Source organism: Phoca vitulina, unplaced genomic scaffold (assembly GCF_004348235.1).
Source record: "Phoca vitulina isolate PV1807 unplaced genomic scaffold, GSC_HSeal_1.0 scaffold8, whole genome shotgun sequence".
NCBI lineage: Eukaryota > Metazoa > Chordata > Mammalia > Carnivora > Phocidae > Phoca > Phoca vitulina.
The window spans coordinates 56,355,035-56,375,342 of record NW_022589711.1 but is presented as its reverse complement, the minus strand read 5'-3'; the positions used below and the strand labels follow the sequence as shown (position 1 = coordinate 56,375,342).

General features: G+C 45.4%; 1 protein-coding gene across 5 annotated transcripts in view; it reads right to left on the bottom strand.

The window, feature by feature from the left end:
- The window catches only part of MASP1 (mannan binding lectin serine peptidase 1), a 61,880-nt gene extending 41,858 nt beyond the window's left edge, over positions 1 to 20,022 (bottom strand). For 2 of the 5 annotated variants that reach the window (XR_004299819.1, XM_032406931.1), the window contains exons 1-2: positions 19,826 to 19,930; positions 11,097 to 11,328 (exon numbers count right to left, since the gene is read on the bottom strand). Coding sequence is in view for 3 of the 5 variants with exons in the window: in XM_032406931.1 (XP_032262822.1) it covers positions 11,097 to 11,328; positions 19,826 to 19,830 (237 nt within the window). In the remaining 2 variants the exon portion in view is untranslated. Of the gene's footprint in view, positions 1 to 11,096; positions 11,340 to 19,825 lie in introns of those variants that run through there. The other 3 variants (XR_004299818.1, XM_032406933.1, XM_032406932.1) reach the window with 2 other exon arrangements.
- Between the last annotated feature and the right edge of the window lie 286 nt (positions 20,023 to 20,308).

The window sequence follows — 20,308 nt, the reverse complement described above, 5'->3', positions numbered from 1 at the left end:
CATGGGTTATTTCCCAGTGTGAAGAAGAATGAGAGACTGGAACTGTCCCTGGGTCCCCTCTGGTTTCCGGGTTCCACTCCTTCATTCCTAATCTCCCTGAAGCCATCAGCACAGACTTCCTTTCCTGTGAGGACCCCGGAGCCCAGGCTGATGGCACAGGAGGGGAACCTCGAGAGCCCTCACAGTCTGGCCACTTCATTTGGCAGGTGGCATCTGTCTTCAGTTCCTTTGGCCCTCTGAGGAGCCTCCTGGCAATCCTGGGAGGAGGGTGACAGGCAGAGGGTATTATACTGATTTCACAGAGGAATGGGAGGGATCTCTAAAAGCTTCTATCCCACAAGAGACTATAAGTCCAGGAATCTTCCCCACTTCCCTGTGTTTCAAAGGATTGCTCTAGATGTGTGAATTTAGGCCCGTGATTCACTCACAGCCCTGCGCCCAGGACTTCTGGCTCACAGGGGAGTGCTCTGTGCTCCCGGGCTCACCCTCTCACTAAGTCCATCACCTCCAGGGATTGAGCCAGGGCTCCACAGCCCAATCTTGCTACTTTACCCACTTGCCCAGATTTCAGAAGGAGCAAATTAAAGTTACAGGATTCCAGACAAGAGCCTGGGACTAGGGGGAAAAAGAGATGTGTGTGCACATGCATGTTGTGTATTGCATTCCAGAAGCTCTTGAAAGCCATGGAAGTAAAAATAGCACAGCTGGTGGGTCTAAGACTCAAGATGACCTCATTTGAGAGGGGCTGGAGGTTGATGCTTCGATTTTGGCCAGGTCATTTGGCCGTAAGGTTAATAATAAATAACAGTAATACTAGTAGTAGTCATCTCCCTCCTCTGTGTGGAACTTTCCAGCAGACAGGTATGTTCACCTTCTTTATTATATTTGCTTCTGATGGCAGTCTTGCAGTGAATGCACTTCAGGCAGACATTGTGATTCTGGGCCCAGAGAGGTGACATAAGTCCCCAAGGGAACACAGCCTAGGAGTGGCAGACCTGAGACAAAATCCTGATGGCCTGACTTCCAGCCCTGGTCCAGTAACTGGAATCAGAGAACCATAGAAGGTCAGAGGTAGAAAGGATATGAAAGGCTATCAAGTTCATCTCTTCTCTGTCTTAGATGGGCAAAGTGAGACTCAGAGAAATGAAGTAATTGGCTCAAAGTCACATGACACAGTCGATGGCAGAACCAGGCTCAGGGACCAGGTGTACCATAGTCCCAGTACAGTGTTGATCAGAGTAAAAAGCTCCTAACGGAGCTGGGGTGAACCCCTCAGAAGGTATTGTGTCCATGCAAATGCTAGACACCATTAACAGCGTGGGGCCTGAGCCATGGTGGGCAGGTCCTTGGAGTCCAAGACTCCCACTGTTCCCAGAATGACTGCCCTTTTGCAAGGAGGGGTCTGGACAGAAGAGGGGATGGTCTCCAGGCAGCAGGAGCAAGGGGAGAAAAAGAGGGCTGACAGGGAGGGGTCTCCAGGAGCCTGGGAAGCAGGCGTCCCGCAGGTGGGAAACTGGCAGTGCCCACCGTCCCAGTGGGAGCGAGTCTGGGAGGGGGTAGGCGGGAGAGTCTGGGAACAGGGGCTGGGCAGGAGGGCCAGGAAAGATTCACTCTCCCTGGCTTGTGAAAGACTCCCCACCCCATGCCTTCTGGGACTTCAGAGCCAAGCTCATTCACATGCAAATCCCCTCAGGGACTGGGAGGCTGGGCCTCAAACTGTTCGGAGCTGGAAAACAGTCCAAGGACAAGAAAACACAGCAGGGTTGTGTTCTTCTGCAGCAGAGGCAGCCTGGCTCAAGGTATGTCACAGTCGGGACGGGGGTGAAAGCAGTGATTGAGTAAGAGCTGAGGGCAGTGAGGGGACCTGCCACAGGCCAGTGTCACCAGGCTGAGTTCCTGGGAATGTGTGAGCTGGCGTGTTCCTCTGCCACCACCAAGGACCCTGTCCGGCCCCAGCCTATACGAACATCCTCAGATCTTCACGTGGAAACCCTCACAGAGCGCTGGAATAAGGACCAGATGACCTGGGTTCTGGTTCCCCCTCTGCCTCTCCTATGTCAGGGGTCACTTGTCACTTGAACCTCCCCAGGCAGTAAGTAGTATGCCGGAGCTGGCTCGTATCTGTTTATAAGCACAAACTGTCAACTTTTCAGAGATTTGGGGACCCTGTTGTTGAACACAGCCATCATTCGAAATTGGGTTTCATAAAGTTGCAATTAATTAAATTGTATTAAAGACAAATTATACAAAAACTCATCCTCTCCTATTTTTAGCATTTGACTGTTACCTCTGCACTCGACGTAATTACCGTCTAGCATATCTGAATGGTGCGTGGTGCGTGGTGCGCTACTGAGCATTTCGTCTCCTCCCCGGTCCCAGAGCCACTTGTTAATCATTTACAAGCACACCGTCTTCGGGCCTCCGTGTTCACAAACATCTAAGGTGGGGACAGTATATAATGCTGTCCTCTGAAGAGTCAAGAGGTCATGAAACATGGCATGGAAAGAGCTTGTAAAGTCTGTCATTCATTGCCTGTCAGCACTGAGCAGGGGCCTTACCTCCCAGCCCTCTGGTGATCTGGCCCTCCTTCCCTGCTCCCGACCTGCACCTCTCTGTCTCCACTTCTCGTCCCTGTCCCTCCTGCTCCAGTCACACTGCCCCCTTGCTGCTTTTCAGACACACCAGCCACTTGCCCACCTCAGGGTCTTTGCACTCGCTGTTCCCTCTGGTTGGAAAGGTTTTTGCCAGAAAGCCACGCAGCGAACTTCCTCAGCTTTTTCAAGTCTTTTCTCAACTGTCACCCTGTCATTGAGGACTACCCTGACCAACATATTTAAATCACAGCCCTCACCCCTCCTCACACAGTCCCTCTCTATCCTGCTCTATTGCACTTCTTTGCCTATCACCTTACTACTCGCTGTAGACGTTATCTGTGGATTGTGTTTAGTGTTTATTATGTTTCCCCCAATGCAATATAAGCATCCTGCTGGCAGGGATTTCTGTATGTTTTAATTACTGCTATACCCTAAGCTCTAGTAAATAGTAGGCATTCAGTAAATATTTGCTGAATAGATGAATAAACGAATACCTCCCATTCCCTACCTTTTTCCTTTATGAGCACACCAAAGGAAATTCAAGCTCTGCTTCTTACCGAGATCTATCAGAGAGCAGCCTGTGTCCACACGAGCATGCAGATTTGCACACCAGGTGCATGGGCACCCCAGAGCACTCCCACTTCACACTCATCTGAGCTCACCCGTGTGCTCTGTCCCAGCACTGGGACCTCCCTTCTGTTTTCCACCACCCAGAGCCTGTGCTGTTGGCACTTCCTGCCTAAAATGAGCTTTGGTCACACTTTTCTGAAGCTCATTTCCACTTTCTGACTCCCGTGTGCCTAGAATCGGAATCTGCTATCTCAGGAGTGGAAGAATCCCCCTAGGGACTACAACTGAAATTCATGAGAAACATCTCTCCTTTTCTCGTTTCCTTCAGGGGCCAAGGCCGCCTGTCTAATCCCAGAGAATTAGCAGAGCTGCTGCTGTTGCTGGGGTCAGCCACAGCCTGAAGGTCGAGGGCATGTTCTGAGTAAACACAGAGCACTGCACAGAAGTTAGGAGCCTGGGGGTCAGGGAAGTCAGCCTTGGAGCAGGGCCCTGGGAGGGACTTATCTCTCAATAACACAGCAGGATGCAGACTGACCCAGCGAGGCCTGGGGAAGGGAGCACTGGACTGGGAGTGGTAGGCCATCAGAACTGGAAGGGCTTGGAGAGGCCGGCAAGTCCACTTTCCTCCCTGGGCAGATGGGGAAACTGAGGCCCAGAGCAGGGAGCTCACTTGTGCAGCATCTCAGTAGGAGTCAGTGGCTGACTTCTAGACCAGAGCCCCTTCCTTGTGCTCCATGCTGGGAGCCATAGGCCTTCTCCTGCTCTGCCCCGAGACTGTGCTGACTGCCCGTAGCTCCCGGGGCTGACGGTCTACGAGAACGAGCTGGAGCTCAGCTTTAGGGCTTGTGTGCCACCAACGGATAAATCAAGTACTCTCATCCCTCACAGCTCACTCTCTATTTCTTGTTATTTCTGTAAAATGTTTTTCCTCTCAAAGTTAGGATAAAAGAGAAAGTTCTTTAACAAAATCTAGACAACACAAGGACCCTCAGGGACCTTCTGTTTTATAAATTTTACTAAATTACCCTGACCGGCAGTGTTGCCTTAGGAATAATACACAGCCAGGAAGCACACCAAGGTCTCTTCCAGGACAAATGTGTTCTAACAGAGAAGGACTACATGGAGAGATGAAATTATGACTTGGGGGTAAGCAGACCAGGGGCTGAGAACTATAGAGACTAGACAAATCCACTCAGGTTCTTTGTGCTGTTTCTCTTTTCTTTTCTTTTTTTTAAATAGGCTCCATGCCCCCTGCGGGACTTGAACTCACAACCCTGAGATCAAGACCTGAGCTGAGATCGAGAGTTGGATGCTTAACCGACTGAGCGACCCGGGCACCCCTGTGCTATTTCTTTTGCTATAAATGAGATGTAATCATCCCGGCTCTTCCTATTCCACAAGAATCAAGTGTGGCAATAAATTAGAAACTGCATTAATGTGTGTTACTACAAGGTAAACACACAGGGGAAATAACCTTTTGTATCTGATCGGTCCTTTCAAAGTACTTTTCCATAAATTGTCTGAAAATACTGAGCGACATGAGCAAGGTCATAGAGAGCCAGTTAGTGGTATAGTCAGAGCAGATGAGAAAAATGATGTTCATTGAGTACCTGGTGACAACAGCATGCACTTTATTACTCACAGCGCCTCCATCATTACTGCTCGAACAGTATTGCTGAGTGAATTACATATGTGCTGGACATATGTCATGAAAACATTTGCCTCATTTGGCAATAAGCCCACGAGATAGGTATTATTATTATTATCCCCATTTTACAGTAAGAGGTGGAGGCAGGACCTACCCCAGGTCCTTCTGGGTCTAAAGCCTGATCTGGAAACCATTGGGCATGCTTGCCTCTTGCAGTAGGAATTTCACTTACAGCCAGCATTTCATTTAAATCCTCCCACAGGGGCGCCTGGGTGGCTCAGTCAGTTAAGCGTCTGCCTTCGGCTCAGGTCATGATCCCAGGGCCCTGGGATGGAGCCCTGCATCGGGCTCCTCGCTCAGTGAGGAGCCTGCTTTGCCCTCTCCTGCTCCCCCTGCTTGTGCTCTCTCTCTGTCAAATAAATAAATAAAATCTTAAAAAAAAAAAAAAATCCTCCCACAACCTGTGAGGAACTTCTTCTTTTTCTTTTTTGTAACTGATAAAACTGATGCTTAGGGAGATCGAGAAGCTTAGGGAATTGCACTGTGAACTCCTATTTACCCTTCAAGACTTACCTCAAACATCCGAAGCCTTTCCTGAACACCCAGGAATGACTACTCGCCATCTTTATACTGCCTCACATCCTTTGTGTTACTTTGCGCAGCTTTAATTTATTAATTAGGTATTTGTCTCATGACACACTGTGAAATCGCAAATTCCTCGAGGGCAGGTATTGTCTCACTCATGTTCGTGGGCCCTGTCTTTGGTGCAGTGTCCAGCTTCCAGTAGGTTCTTACTGAGATTCTTAGGCTTCATTCCATAGATAGCAGGGAGCCATATAAGGATTTGAGAGTGTCACAATCAAAGAAATGTTTTAAGAAGATCTCTCTGGACACGTGCCTCTAGAAGGTGGACTGGATGGGGACAGACTGACAGCCGGTAGACATTTAGGAGACAATGGCAATAGACTAGGTGAGAGGGATAAGACTGGAATGAAGGCGCGAACAGTGGGAAGCATGGCGGAAATGTTGAGTAGGTCAAGGTTAGAGGCTTGACAGGAGAAGTGGGTGACTTTGCACGAGCAGCTAACAGAAGCCAGGGGAGTTGTGTGTATTCAGCGAGACCAAGAGAGAATAAAAGCCAAATGCAGGCTCTTATTATCTCTTTTTCCAGTGAACAGACGTTGTGAAATGAACTTGAAGATAGGGTGTGTGTGACTATGGGATTCCCTCTGTGGTTCTGTTTTCTCAGTACGTCTTTCTGTGACTATGGCTCTGGGGCCCCTTTCTAGGCACGAGTCGCCACTTCCTCTGATGCCCAACCAAAGGAACTAATTTGTTATATTCCTAGGGAAAAAGGCCCTTCTGGACATACTCAAAGACAGTGCTCTATTATACTGAAGAGAGTGGCTAAGTTTGACTATAGGCAATGTTTGCCTTATATCACACTTACATTTACATTATCTTAAAAACCTAAGCACCCACAAGATGGGACTTCACTGTCATTTAATTAATTAATTTTTTTTAAAGAAGAAAAGACTGAGAGTCTTGAGATATAAATTCTGGTCCCAGTGTGGCCCTGACCACTGAATTGTCCTTCCCTAGGCTTTGGTCATGATGGTCATAGAGTTGAACCGTAATTTCTGAGGTCTTAGATGCACAGAATATCAGGGCTAGGGTGTCTTCGGAGACCGTTGGCTTCAACTTCCTGTATTTGAGAGAAGAGGAAGTGGAGTCCCCTCCAGAAATATTCACTCGCCCAAGGCTCATTAGTGGAGAATGACCCCAAGAAACCAGCCCTCCTGACTCCCCAGCCAGCGTCCGTGCTCTGCCCCTTGCCTGCAGCATTAACCGCCTGTGACCCGTAAGCCTCATCCGTGCACGGCAGGGACCCACACATTGCAGCCACGTTCCAAGGAAGCAGATGCTCCTGCAGATGTGCACTCGCCTTGAAGACTAAGGACTGCGGGAAATCAGGCCGGAGAGGAATTTTCATAAAACGAGAGCATCTGGACCGCAGCCTTGGGGTCCTGCTCTTCTTCAAGCTACTGAAATACAGAGTCAGCTGTTCCATTATTGTCACCCCGATGGGCCGGGCTGGGAAGGGCCAGAAAGGGTCCTGGTGAGCTGGAGGGTGCTTTAAATCTACTCCTTGGCCTGCCAGGGGAACTCAGTCACAGAGTGAAAAAGCCTCCAAATAGGGGCTACTATCGCATCAGATGGAAATCAGTGATATTTAAAGTTGCTTGGGAAAGGACAGTGGTGGCGTGGTGTGTTTACAGGTTTGCTTTGAATGACATGTCACTAAGGCAACCCCAGCAGACGGTAGGCTCTTACTGGATTGCTTATGGGCCACGGAACTTGGAGAAGTGGATGTTGTAACATATTATTACCAGTTTTTGGCATTATCCTAACTAGGATAATGAGGGTTTGGTGGGGTCATCTGGACAGTTCTGGCAGAAGGAGTAGGATTAGAGTCCAGGAATTTAAGGGACTTAAGGGATCATCTCATGTCACCCCCTCATGGAACAGATGAGAAAACGGGATTTTGGAGAGGGATGATGACTTATCCGGGAATGACATGGCACCTGCTTTATTCCTGCTCTCAATCACAGCCAGGAAAGGCACACATTCTGGGGGCAGAGGAGGGGGGCAATTAGAAAAAGTGAATGGGTTTCAACTATATGTGGAAGGCTTCTGGGTTTGGGAGTTCAGAGGCCAGAGTACTCGTCTTGTGCCTGAATTCTGAGCTCCAGGCTCCTCTTCTGTCCGGTGGGCACTAAAGCAATACTCAAGCTGTAAATCCCCTAAGGTAGGACCTTCAGGGTGACTGAGGAGGATGAGTGAGCTGAATGAGCTTCAGAGCCACCTTTGACCTGCTAGCCACTCTTCTGTTTTCTACATCGGGCCTACCAGAAAACTGTTCGAAGAAAACTGGGAGGAAATGTTTGAAAAACAATACTAATCCCACACCGCTATGTGGGATTAGATGAGTCTCCGGAGGGTCGCTACAACTTGACATTCTGTGAGTCCATGACTGCAGGAGAGGAACTCGGCCAGGTGCTTGTGGACAGGAGCACAGGGTCCGTCTCTACATGAGCACCCGTTGTCAGCCAACCAAGGGGCAGCGTCCCGACTAGGGAGCCCTGCTCAGGCCCCATGGCCGCTGGAACCCCTGCAGGGAGGCTGATGCCGATGCTGGGATGGCATTCTGGAAGGGAGTCAGCACAAGCAGAGAGATACATCTTGCCCTTCTTGCCCAATACGTGAATCCCTTTTTCCAAAGGCATTGGGAGAAGGTGTCTGAAGCAGAGATGCAAGGACTGTAGGGCCCTTCAGGTAGCAGACTGCTTCTTTGCTGTGCCCGGGGGTCATAATCTTATTTGGAGTGAGAGAGTGCTCTAAGATTTTCTTCATTCAGGAGTTAGTGGCAGATCAGGGACTAGCCCAGGCATTTCCTGAATCCCAGGCAAGAATCCAGGACCATGCTATCCTTCCAGGGGACCTACCTCCATCTGCCTGGGCTTTCATGAAGGTGTCTCACTGCTCCTGATAGAAACCATCAATCAGTTTCCAAAATATTCTCCAGCCAGAAAAGCCAAATTTGGATAGAATGTTCACCACGGTCCTTAATTCAGTGTCAGAAGAGGTCTTCATATTCTATCATCATTGCCCTTGAAAAGTACCTTTTTTTTTTTTTCCATTACAAAATGCAGCTGATGTCAGCTCCTTAATCTGCCTTGCCAGGAGGTTCAGTTTATTAGGGACAAAGGAATGAGTTAAATCCTCTGTTGTGTGTTTATTATCTCTAGAAGGGAATCCTAACAAGGTCAAGCTTGGCAGCTGTCTGAAGAAGCGGAAAACTTGTGAGAAATGATTGCTTAGTGTATATGAATTGAGAGTCAATTCCTCAGGTGGAGGAAGGGGGTGGATAATGAAAGTAAGTTATTGTTACAATTCAAGAAAAAAAAATTCTGTAATGTCCATAGTCTTAAAAGCCTCAGCTACTAGTAAAAGCAAGTGTTTCCACTGAAAAAAAATTCTAGATGGGTGACATGTTTGAAAATAGAGAAGAAAGCAGTTAGGAAGTTCACATCTAGCCTTGTTTAAATCTTAGAACTTACTGTCGTATTAAGCCAATGTTTGGTCATTTTCCTTCGGGTTAAGTCCATTTTCTAATCCAAATATTTGAGAATGCCACAGTTTTATGACCAGCATTGGTTGGGGGGATGGGCTGGAGGAGTCGGCTAACCTAATGGTTCCTACCCATAATGCATCTTCTCCTGGAGTCTGGCTCTGGCAGAGGCTAGATTATATCCTGGAAGACATAACTAACATGTTTGTCAGAAATTTCACTTTATGATGATGAATATGTAGTCTTGAACACAAGTCTCCTTGCTGGATCCTTGTGACTCTGAAAAGTTGGCTCCATTTTTAATGAATTCATGGGCACTATATGTCAGTCTAGATGGCCAGCCCACATCATCTCCCAGAGCAACCAGCCCACCCCACCTTCCTCATTCTGTATCCATCAGTCTTTTTGTGTCCTTACTCTTTTCCATCTTATGCAATGGCTACTTTGCTAGGCTCATCTCTCTTTGTAAGGGACCAGATCTTTTGTATCTTTAAATTCTCGCAGTCCTCAGCCCAGGACATTCACAGAAGGGCAGCATCCCACTGAACGGTGATTCTCAGGTTAGGAGATTTTGTCCCTCTGGGGATATGGGCAACCTCTAGAGACATTTTTGGTTGTCACAACTGGTGGGAGAGTGATATTGGTATCTAGTGAGTAGAAGCCAGGGATGCTGCTAAAAATCCTATAATTCTCAAAACAGCTTTCCTCAGCAAAGAATTATCTGGCTCAAAATATCAATAGTGTTGAAGCTAAGAAACTCTGTCAAAGAGCATCAATTTGGGAAAGTTTTTAGTCACAGGAACCTTGTTGTAAATGAGATATTTGATGCAGACCCAACATATAAAATAAACAATACCCAACATTTAAAATGAGTTTAAGCAGGGTGGGGCTTCATAGTCCCACTTCTCGGCCCCCTTTCTCCCCCCAGCAGTAGTCTTATAAGCCCCTGCAGTATCCTGGGGCTCAGTGGAGAGCAACTTGAGAGCAGTTTGGTGTAGCCAAAAGAGCATGGGATTGAAAGTCAGAAGACATGGGTTTGGAAATTGACCCACTGCTTACTAGCTGTAGCTTCACCTTCTTGGGTTTGTTCCTTTGCCTATGAAGCAGGACAGTAGTAGTACTTGCCTTATAGGATTGTTTTAAAGATGGAATGAGATTACAAGTATAAAACTACATTGTAAACTCACTACTTTGCTGTTGATCAAACATTCTGGTTAATACAAGGTTAACTCTTACTGAATTACCGACTGCGGAGAACAGAGACCACATTAATACTAAAAATATACAAAGTCTACTCTACAGTGGTTTGATGAGAACTTTTCCAGAAAGCCAGAGAGAGCTTAGAAAGTAGGTTCTTAGGCCTCCACATCTTTTTGAGCCAGATACAGCCTTAGTAATTTGATCTCTCAGAAGTACTCCAAACTTTCTCAGCCCCACTTTCAAAGAACAGCTTCCCATCCATGGCATTGTTTGTGGGTTCTCTCTAAATTCCAGGGAATATTGCTTCGATGTTGTAATCATTTCCTGCTCCTCTTCTACATGATTTTTACATCCACCTCTGATGGTGACCCCCCAACCTTGTCCACACCCTTTGCAGAGAAAATCCAAACTCCTTAGCATCACATTCAAGACCCTTCAGAATCTCACCCTAATCCAACCTTCTGATTTCACCGGTACTGTCTACTACTGCATACCCAACCCTTCCCCAGTGCTTGATCATTACTCAGGGAAGTGGGCAATGCTTCCTAATGCCTCAGCTTTGCACATAATTATGGCTGTGCTTCAGTCTAGTTATGCTTACTCTGGGGTCTCTGCCCTTTTCTTTCTGCTTGTAAAAGTGACCTTGGAACAGATGTTAGTGGAAACTTTAAGGACTTTGAGAACAGAAAGAAAAAAGGGAGGTTATGTTTGGCTGAGTTATACATTGCCAGACTCAGTTTCTCTTGTGGTCCTTTCTAGGTTTATCACTCAGCCTGCACCTAGCATACCACCCCCAACCTTCATTCATCATGTTGTAAATTTGTGTGTCTTCCTCACTGGACTGCTACCCTGGGAGGGTAAGCACAGTATCTAATTCATCTAGGCTTCTCTAACTCCTAGCAGATTCTCCAGTAGAGAACCTGGCTCAGTTAGGGAAAACCAAGGGTCTCACCTTCACATAGTCATATTCACAAAGGTAGGAGGATTCCAGGTTGAAGTGCATGAAGTAAAGCTTGATCCGAAATCCCTCTGGGACAGTGATATTCCAAGTCACCTCTGAATCACTCGGATAGGAGTCTGGATAGCCAGGTGACTGAATCTGGCCAAACATATTGTTAAGCTCCACGGTATGGGCCGAAGCTTTCAACAAGGAGAGGCACAGAGCATGACAGAGAAGGAGCCACCTGAAAGACATGAATGGATCTACTTACATTCATGGACACAGGTCCTCACCCCTTAACTAAGCAGCTAGGAGACCAAGCTCTTGACATATCTCTGCCACTGACCTGCTGTGCTTACTCTTCCCCACCTGGGGCCTTGCTTATCCAGTCTATTCTACAGGGAGATGGTGACTCCATGATTTCTACGGTTTCTTCCAACTATGCTCTTCTGAAGATTTAATAAATATTCAAGTCTCCTAGACAGTCCCCTATTTGGGACTCTGACACTTATTATTTTACTGTTGAGAATGTAAATTTCATAATTAGGTCAAAGTTGATGTCCTTTCAAGGACACCTGGGTGGCTCAGTCAGTTAAGCGTCTTTTTTCAGCTCGGGTCATGATCTCAGGGTCCTGGGATCGAGCCCCACGTCAGGCTCTCTGCTCAGCGGGAGCCTGCTTCTCTCTCTTCCTGCTGCTCCCCCTGCCTGTACCCTCTCTCTCAAATAAATAAATAAAATCTTAAAAAAAAAAAAGTTGATGTCCTTTATTCAACTCGGCTTCATTTAAGAATCAAACTCTTGGTTCAGTTTTGTAAAAAGTAAGTAATAGTGACATGGTAATACTGGGATGAGACTTATACTCAATGATGGGATCTTGCATTACCTTAAACAGATTTAACAAAATCAGTCAAGATATGCAAAGTTTTTAATTAAGAAAGAATAAGCAAAACAAGTTTTTTCCCCCTCTTGGTAAGTATTCTTATAAAAGGATTAGAAAACTACAATGTATTTCCAGCTGTAGGCATCAGAGATAATGGACTGTTAAAAGAATTGCATAAGGAAGGGGCAAGGAAAACTCAATAAAACTTAATGGAACACACCCAAAGTGGCGCAATAATGAGTCAGAATGTCCAAGGCTAGTCAGAACCCTAATGAACAATATGCACCACATTGGGCATCTAATAGATTGCTCCCCCTGCAAGACCCAGTGACCTTGAACTCAAACACTCCAAACCTGGCTCACCAACTTCTTCCCCAAGTCCTATTTATTCCACTTCCTATGTTTTGGAAATCCATCTACTTCTCTCCAGTCTATTAATTTAAACATTCTTATCTGGCCTATTGCTATTGCATCCTAAGTAATCTCCCTGTCCCCCACTTTATACCACTCAGCACTTTTCTGCCGAGGTTGATTTTCTAAAACACACATGTGACCAAGCTGTTTCACTGTGCCTGCAGGATAAAGCATCTGCTCCCAGGATGGCAGATGAGCCTTTTTTGATCTAGTGCTGATCTGCCTGTCCAGCCTCATCTCAGTGCCAACTATGCCCTGGTATGTCATTCTGAAAGTATGCCATGCCTGTGCATGCCTTGGTCCCCTTGCACATAGCCTACCTATTCTTCATCTGCTTGCCTTATTTATCCTTCACCATCCAGCTCAAAGCGTCCTGGGCTATGGAGTATCCTGTACACCTCCAGATTCCACAGCTCCCTGTACGTGCTTCCATTCTGCATCTCTCACACAACACTGCTTTAAACACAGCCCCTGAAGTTAGATGTTTTTGGGTTCAAATCCCCATTCTTCTACTTATTGACTGAGAAATCTTGGATAATAGCCTCTCTGAGGCCCAGTTTCCTCGTATGTCAAATGGGGATTATAATTTCTAATTATAGGACTCACATGAGCATTAGAGATGATGTATATAAAGGACCTAGTATACAGCCTGGTATTAATAGATGGTGAATGAATAAAATGAATAGATGAATGAATGAATGAATGAATGAATGAATGAAAGTGGTGCCAGAGCTTTATATAGCCTAAGTCCATGCTGGGAAATTAGACCAGCATCCTCAGATTACAGTAGCTCCCCCTTATCCACAGTTTCCTCTCCGTGGTTTCAGTTATCCATGGTCAGCCTTGGTTCAGAAGCAAGATGATCCTCCTTCTGACATATTGTCCGAAGGTCAGTAATAGCCTAATGCTATGTCATAGTGCTTATGTCACTCCCCTCGCTTCATCTCATCACATAGGCATTTTATCATCTCAGTATCATCAGGAGAAGGGTGAGTGCAATACAATTAAGATATTTTGAAAGATAAAATCAACGCACAGAAATCAGTTGCATTCCTATACACTAACAATGAGACAGAAGAAAGAGAAATTAAGAAGTCAATCTCATTTACAATTGCACCCTAAAACCATAATATACCTAGGAATAAACCTAACCAAAGAGGCAAAGGATCTGTACTCAATAAACTATAGAACACTCATGAAAGAAATTGAGGAAGACACAAAGAAACAGAAAAACACTCCATGCTCATGGATTGGAAGAAAAAATATTGTTAAAATGTCCATGCTACCTAGAGCGATCTACACATTCAATGCAATCCCTATCAAAATACCATCCACTTTTTTCACAGAACTGGAACAAATAATCCTAAAATTTGTATGGAACCAGATAAGACCCCGAATAGCCAAAGGAATCTTGAAAAAGAAAACCAAAACTGGTGGCATCACATTTCCGGACTTCAAGCTCTATTACAAAGCTGTCATCATCAAGACAGTATGGTACTGGCACAAAAACAGACACATAGATCAGTGAAACAGAATAGAGAGCCCAGAAATGGACCCTCAACTCTATGGTCAATTAATCTTCGACAAAGCAGGAAAGAATGTCCAATGGAAAAAAGACAGTCTCTTCAACAAATGGTGTTGGAAAAATTGGACAGCCACATGCAGAAGAATGAAATTGGGCCATTTCCTTATACCACACACAAAAATAGAATAAAAATGGATGAAAGACCTAAATGTGAGACAGGAATCCATCAAAATCCTAGAGGAGAACGTAGGCAGAAACCTCTCTGACCTCGGCCACAGCAACTTCCTGCTAGACACATCTCCAAAAGCAAGGGAAACAAAGGCAAAAATGAACTATTGAGACTTCATCAAGATAAAAAGCTTTTGCACAGCAAAGGAAACAGTTGATAAAATCAAAAGACAACCGACAGAATGGGAGAAGATAGTTGCAAATGACATATCAGATACAGGGCTAGTATCCAAAATCTATAAAGAACTTATCAAGCTCAACACCCAAAGAACAAATAATCCAATCAAGAAATGGGCAGAAGGGCTGTCTGGGTGGCTCAGTTGGTTAACCAGCTGCCTTTGGCTCAGGTCATGATCCCAGGGTCCTGGGATCGAGTCCCACATTGGGCTCCTTGCTCAGCAGGGAGCCTGCTTCTCCCTCTGCCTACAGCTCCTCCTGCTTGTACTCTCGCTCACTCTCTCTCTCCCACTCTCTCTCTCTCTAGCAAATAAATACATAAAATCTTAAAAAAAAAAAAAAAAGAAATGGGCAGAAGACACGAACAGACATTTCTCCAAAGAAGACATCCAAATGGCCAACAGACACATGAAAAAGTACTCAACATCCGTCGGCATCAGGAAAATACAAATCAAAACCACAGTGAGATACCACCTCACACCAGTCAGAATGGCTAAAATTAACAAGTCAGGAAACGACTGATGTTGGCGAGGATGCGGAAAAAGGAGAACCCTCCTACACTGTTTGTGGGAATGCAAGCTGGTGCAGCCAATCTGGAAAACAGTATGGAGTTTCCTCAGAAAGTTGAAAATAGAGCTACTCTACGACCCAGCAATTGCACTACTGGGTATTTAACCCAAAGATACATATGTAGTGATCTGAAGGGGCACCTGCACCCCAATGTTTATAGCAGCAATGTCCACAATAGTCAAACTATGGAAAGAGCCCAGATGTCCATCGACAGATGAATGGATAAAGAAGATGTGGTATATATATACAATGGGATATTATGCAGCCATCAAAAATGAAATCTTGCCATTTGCAATGACGTGGATAGAACTAGAGGGTATTATGCTAAGTGAAATAAGTCAATCAGAGAAAGACAATTATCATGTGATCTCCCTGATATGTGGAATTTAAGAAACAAAACAGAGGATCATAGGGGAAGAGAGGAAAAAATAAAACAAGGCAAAACCAGAGAGGGAGACAAACCATAAGAGACTCTTAATCATAGGAAACAAACTGAGGGTTGCTGGAGGGGAGGAGAGTGGGGGAATGGGCTAACTGGGTGATGGACATTAAGGAGGGCATGTGATGTAATGAGCACTGGGTATTATATAAGACTGATGAATCACAGGCTTGTACCTCTGAAACCAATAACACATTATATGTTAATTAATTGTATTTAAATTTAAAAACGTTTTAAAAAAAGATATTTTGAAAGAGATTCCATTCACATAATCTAATTGCAGTATATTGTTACAGTTGTTCTATTTTATTATTAGTTACTATTGTTAATCTCTTACTGTGTCTAATTAATAAATTAAACTTGATCATAGGTATGTATGTATAGGAAATACATTGTGTCTATAGGGCTCCCTGCTATCTGTGGTTTCAGGGGTCCTCTGAGGGTCTTGGAACCTATCCTCCCTGGATAAGCAGGGACTACTGTAATGGTTACACTTTGCTAATCAGAAAGTTGTTTCTCCCTAACTCTCCCTCCCCAGCACACAGATGCTTACATGTATAAATATGCATACACATGAATTTTTGAATATGTAACACAAGATAACTGTAAAGATAAATTATCTAGCTGTCTCATATGGTATTTACATGAAAGGTAAATAGGTAAGTGCAAAAAGGCCTAGAAGGATATCACCAGTGTATTAACAGTGGTTCTCTCTCAAGTGGGAGTATGAATGTTTTAAGTTTAATTTTTGTGTATATGTCATGTTCATATTTGTCAAGAAGGACCTTGTACTGTTTTTTTAATAAAAAGAAAATAATGAAATCTTTAAAATTTTTTTCCAATGTCCCTACAATAGTAACATGTGAGGTTTCAACTGAGGAAACAAAATGTTTTAATCCAATTGCCAGGGTCAATATTTTTTTAAAACCAATCTTGGAGGGAGAGCCTCCAAGGCAGAGAGAAGGGAAGGCAAAGGTCCAAGCTCTCCAGCAAACTCCCAAGAAAGCAGAGTCTAGAAACCTGATCTTTCAGGGCCCACACAGCCCTAATTTTGAGCGAGGAAAGGTACGGATGTTACCAGGGCTGGGAGTTCTGGTTCAGTTCTGCCTGGGAAGGGGAGAGCCCTAGCCTTGGGTCAGAAGAGCTAGTTTCAGGTCCAGCCTTTGACTATATTTATCTGACCCAACTTGGGGAAGCCACGTAAGGTCTCAGTGTCCTCGTCCAGTAAGCGGTGATAATAATGACTCGCCATAGGGCTGCTATCAGAGTAAAGGAGGATTGGAAAGTGCTTTGTTAACCACCCAGCCCTCAGCAAACATTAGCTATAATTACTCCATCATGCTGCTTCCCGAAAAGCAGAGGTTAGGAAAGAACTTTGGCTCCCAAGCTGGACTTCACTGCAACATCGACACCCAGATTATGCAAGGCTGAAAGGTCAACTTTCTCCATGCCTGCTTTTTCCAGACCACATGGAGGAGACTCTGAGCCCCTAATGCTGGTCCTGTCCATGGCTGGCTGCCGACAGCCCCCATTCAGCCCCAAAGGCCCACATGTGGAAGGTAACGGGCCAGTGTGGGAAGAAGCTTTCTGTTCTATTTTGTGTACATCGCCAAACAGTTTCAAACATATGAAACAAATATCTCCTTGCCCATAATGGGCCTGAGCATATGCTTGCTTGCTTTAGGAGCTGCCAATCGAAGAATGTAAGTTGCGGCTTTTGTTTCCCATCACACTTTCTGGATGTTTCTTGCTTCCTATACACCAGGCCCCGGCTGTGAATTCCTGACACCTGCTACCTATTCTCAAGCTAATCAAAACGTTTCACTACAATTGGTTGACATGTCAACCAATATATAAAGCTGGGACTGGATAGGCCCCCTGCAGGAGCAGGCTCTGGGGAGTGCACAAAATGCCCTCGTGTGTCAATGACTGTGGAAGAAGTAGCACTTTGTATCCTCTTCCTTGCCTCCCCTCACTTCAACCTACACTACACCAAGACTGTTTGTGAGAGTTGAAAGCCACTGTGTAAATCCCTTGGACAAGGCCCTTATTTGACAGATGATGAAAAGGATACCCCAAGTAGTGACATGTCATGCCCAACACCATATGGCGAATTAGCTTCAACAGAAGAAGAGAATAACAAAAGCTAACAGAGGGAGCCGCTGGGTCCATGCCCATATCATGTCTAGGCATTTGGCCAAAGCAATTAATCCTGTGAAAAATAATTTAAAAACTCATGGCTTTATGTAGAAATTTTTAAAAAAAGATACTAATAACAAAGCCCCTCTCCAACAAATTCTAGTTTAATTGGTCTGGAGTGAGGTCCAGTCATTGGCACTTTTGAAAGCATCACAGATGATCCTAATGTACCACTAGAATTGAGAGCTATTGGTATAGAATAATACACTTGGTTGAGAGTCTGGTGGAATGTAGTAGAAAAAATCCTGGACTTGGAGTCCAAAGAGTCAAGTTTGAGTGAGAGCCTTTTCAAGATCATCCGTGTGGCTTTGGGCAAGTTGCTTAACTGCTTTTATCCTCACTTCTCCATAAATCCTTACTTCATCTAAAATCTAAAGACCCGATGAGAGAGGCCTATAAAAGTGCTCTACAAACTCTGAAGTGCTGTGTCCCTATGAGGGAGACCCTTTGGAGACTTCTAGTGGAGCACATCTCCACTGATCTGTTGCTGGTCAGCTGAATTCTATTCAGCTAATATTTATTGAATGCCTGATAGGAAACAGACATTATGCTAGGTGCTAGGCATACTAAGGTGAATAAGACATAGATCCTCGGGGCACCTGGGTGTCTCAGTCGTTAGGTGTCTGCCTTCGGCTCAGGTCATGATCCCAGGGTCCTGGGATCGAGCCCCGCATTGGGCTTCCTGCTCAGCGGGAAGCCTGCTTCTCCTTCTCCCTCTCTCGCTGTCTCTCTCTCTGTGTCAAATAAATAAATAAAATCTTAAAAAAAAAAGAGAGACATAGATCCTATACTTAAGGAGCATTCGGTCTTGGAAAAGGAGATAGACATTTGAATAGCAAAATATTATGAAGACGAAGAGAGACGTAGCTCCCAAGAACAGGGATAGCACAAAGGAGAGGATGCTCATTCTGGGGATGTTGGCCAGGCAAGAGGAGATGATGTTTGAGCTGTGGCTTGAACAATGGGGGCCTTTAGGTGGAAAATAAGGGGGGAGAGCTGTTCTGCGCTAAGGGGTGAGTGACACAAAGATACAGAGCTGTTAATCAGTCTGTATGTTGGTATGGCTGGGGCATGGGGTGGTAGGGTAGGATTCTGCTCTCCACAGATCAGTTGAATTGTCACTCCATGTAGATGGACATAAATCCTATCTCTTTCAGGAGAAAGGAAAATGAAGTTAGATGGCAGGCTTAATGTTACAATGGATTTTAAAAGAACAGATCAAATTAACCTTAGAGACTTGATTATTTCTCTGAACTACAGGTAATATGAGCTCAAAGAGTTAACAGAGTCTGAAGCCCCCCTTTGGCCCCAGACCCAGAAAAGTTGCTAGGTGACTTTGCAGAAGAGAAACAAATAGAAACCCTTTTCCAATTGAGAAGAAAATCAGTGAGAAAAGAGGTGCTGAGGGACTCAACACATCTGCAGGGTGTTTTTCTTTTACCTTCCTTTCTTTGGGTATTATTAACAGCATTAACACTTATAAATAGTAAAAATAATTATAGTGGTTGCGTTTTGAGACTTGCAGAGGAAAACTTAGAAGGAATGCCTGGTAAGAAGGATCAAGTAGCTCTAAGTATAGGCTGAGGAATAGGAAATGTTGAGGAGTTTAAAAACAATTAGAATTGAAAGTCCTGGATTTAGAACACCAGAGGCTCCTTTTTTTTTTTTTTTTTTTTTTTTAATTTGTGGTATCCCTTTAAGAGTCATTTGGTACAATTCATAGCCTGATTCATGCCACCAGCTGCCTCTGATTTCAGTGAGAAATGCAGAAATTTATAGGGAACTGTAAAATGGGGACAGGTTTTTCGTTTTCTAAATTGAGGTTTTAACTGGCAAACTTCTGAAGGTTTAAGAAACCGCAGAGCTGAGCTGTGGGAAGCTGGCTTCTTTTCCGGTCAGAAGAAATAAACACACAAACACATACCTAACTCACAAAGTGTCGGAAGAGATAAACCAATGCTCTTTGCAGAGGAGGAAAACAAAAAATCAGCCTCGTGGGCAACAGGAGGAAAGTCACATTCGCCAGCGGACAGCCCCCTATGCTGGCAGAGGGAGAAACTGAGCCTGGGCAGCGTCGGGCAGGATTTGCACAAAGTCTCCCGCTTCGAGCTGCGTGTCTCCGCAGTCCCAGGGCAGCGCCCAGCCCACGTCGCCCTTCTCAAAGCCCCAGGGATTGATGAGAACCCCCTGCAACAGCCACAGGACACACAGGTGAGTCTGCCTGGAGACCAGGGCAAACCTTCCCGGGCTACTTGACACCTGGTTCCTGAAAGGGCCCCCCCATGTCCACTCCTGCCCTGGCACTCACCTCATTTTCCTGCCTGGGGTGCTCCTGGCTGGCTGGCTTCGTTCCCCTCGGCCTGACTTTCCCGTGAGCTTGTCCCCCGTGTGGTGTCAGCGATGCCTTATCTTTGTTCTGAGGTCCCTGTGTGTCTCTGGAATTGGCTGGCATTCTTCATTCAGGTCACGCCTTCCCCTGCCTGCAACAGATCCTCTCTCCCCCTCTCTCCCTCTGCCTCTTCCTCTCTCTCTCTCTCCCTCCCTCCCTCCCTCTTCTCTCTCCCTCTCTCTCTCCCTCCTCTCTCTCCCTCTCTCTCTCCTCTGACTCGCTTTTACACACACTCATAGGAACCTGACAGAACAGAATCTGTCTTCTTCCTGAAAAGATCTCCAGTTCCTTCCTTTATCCTGTGTGGCTGGCTCCAGCTCTTGAGAGAAAACTGAGAGGCTCAAAAAGGTATTTGTATCTGTGTATGTGTGTGTGTGTGTATGTGTGTGTGTGTGTGTGAGA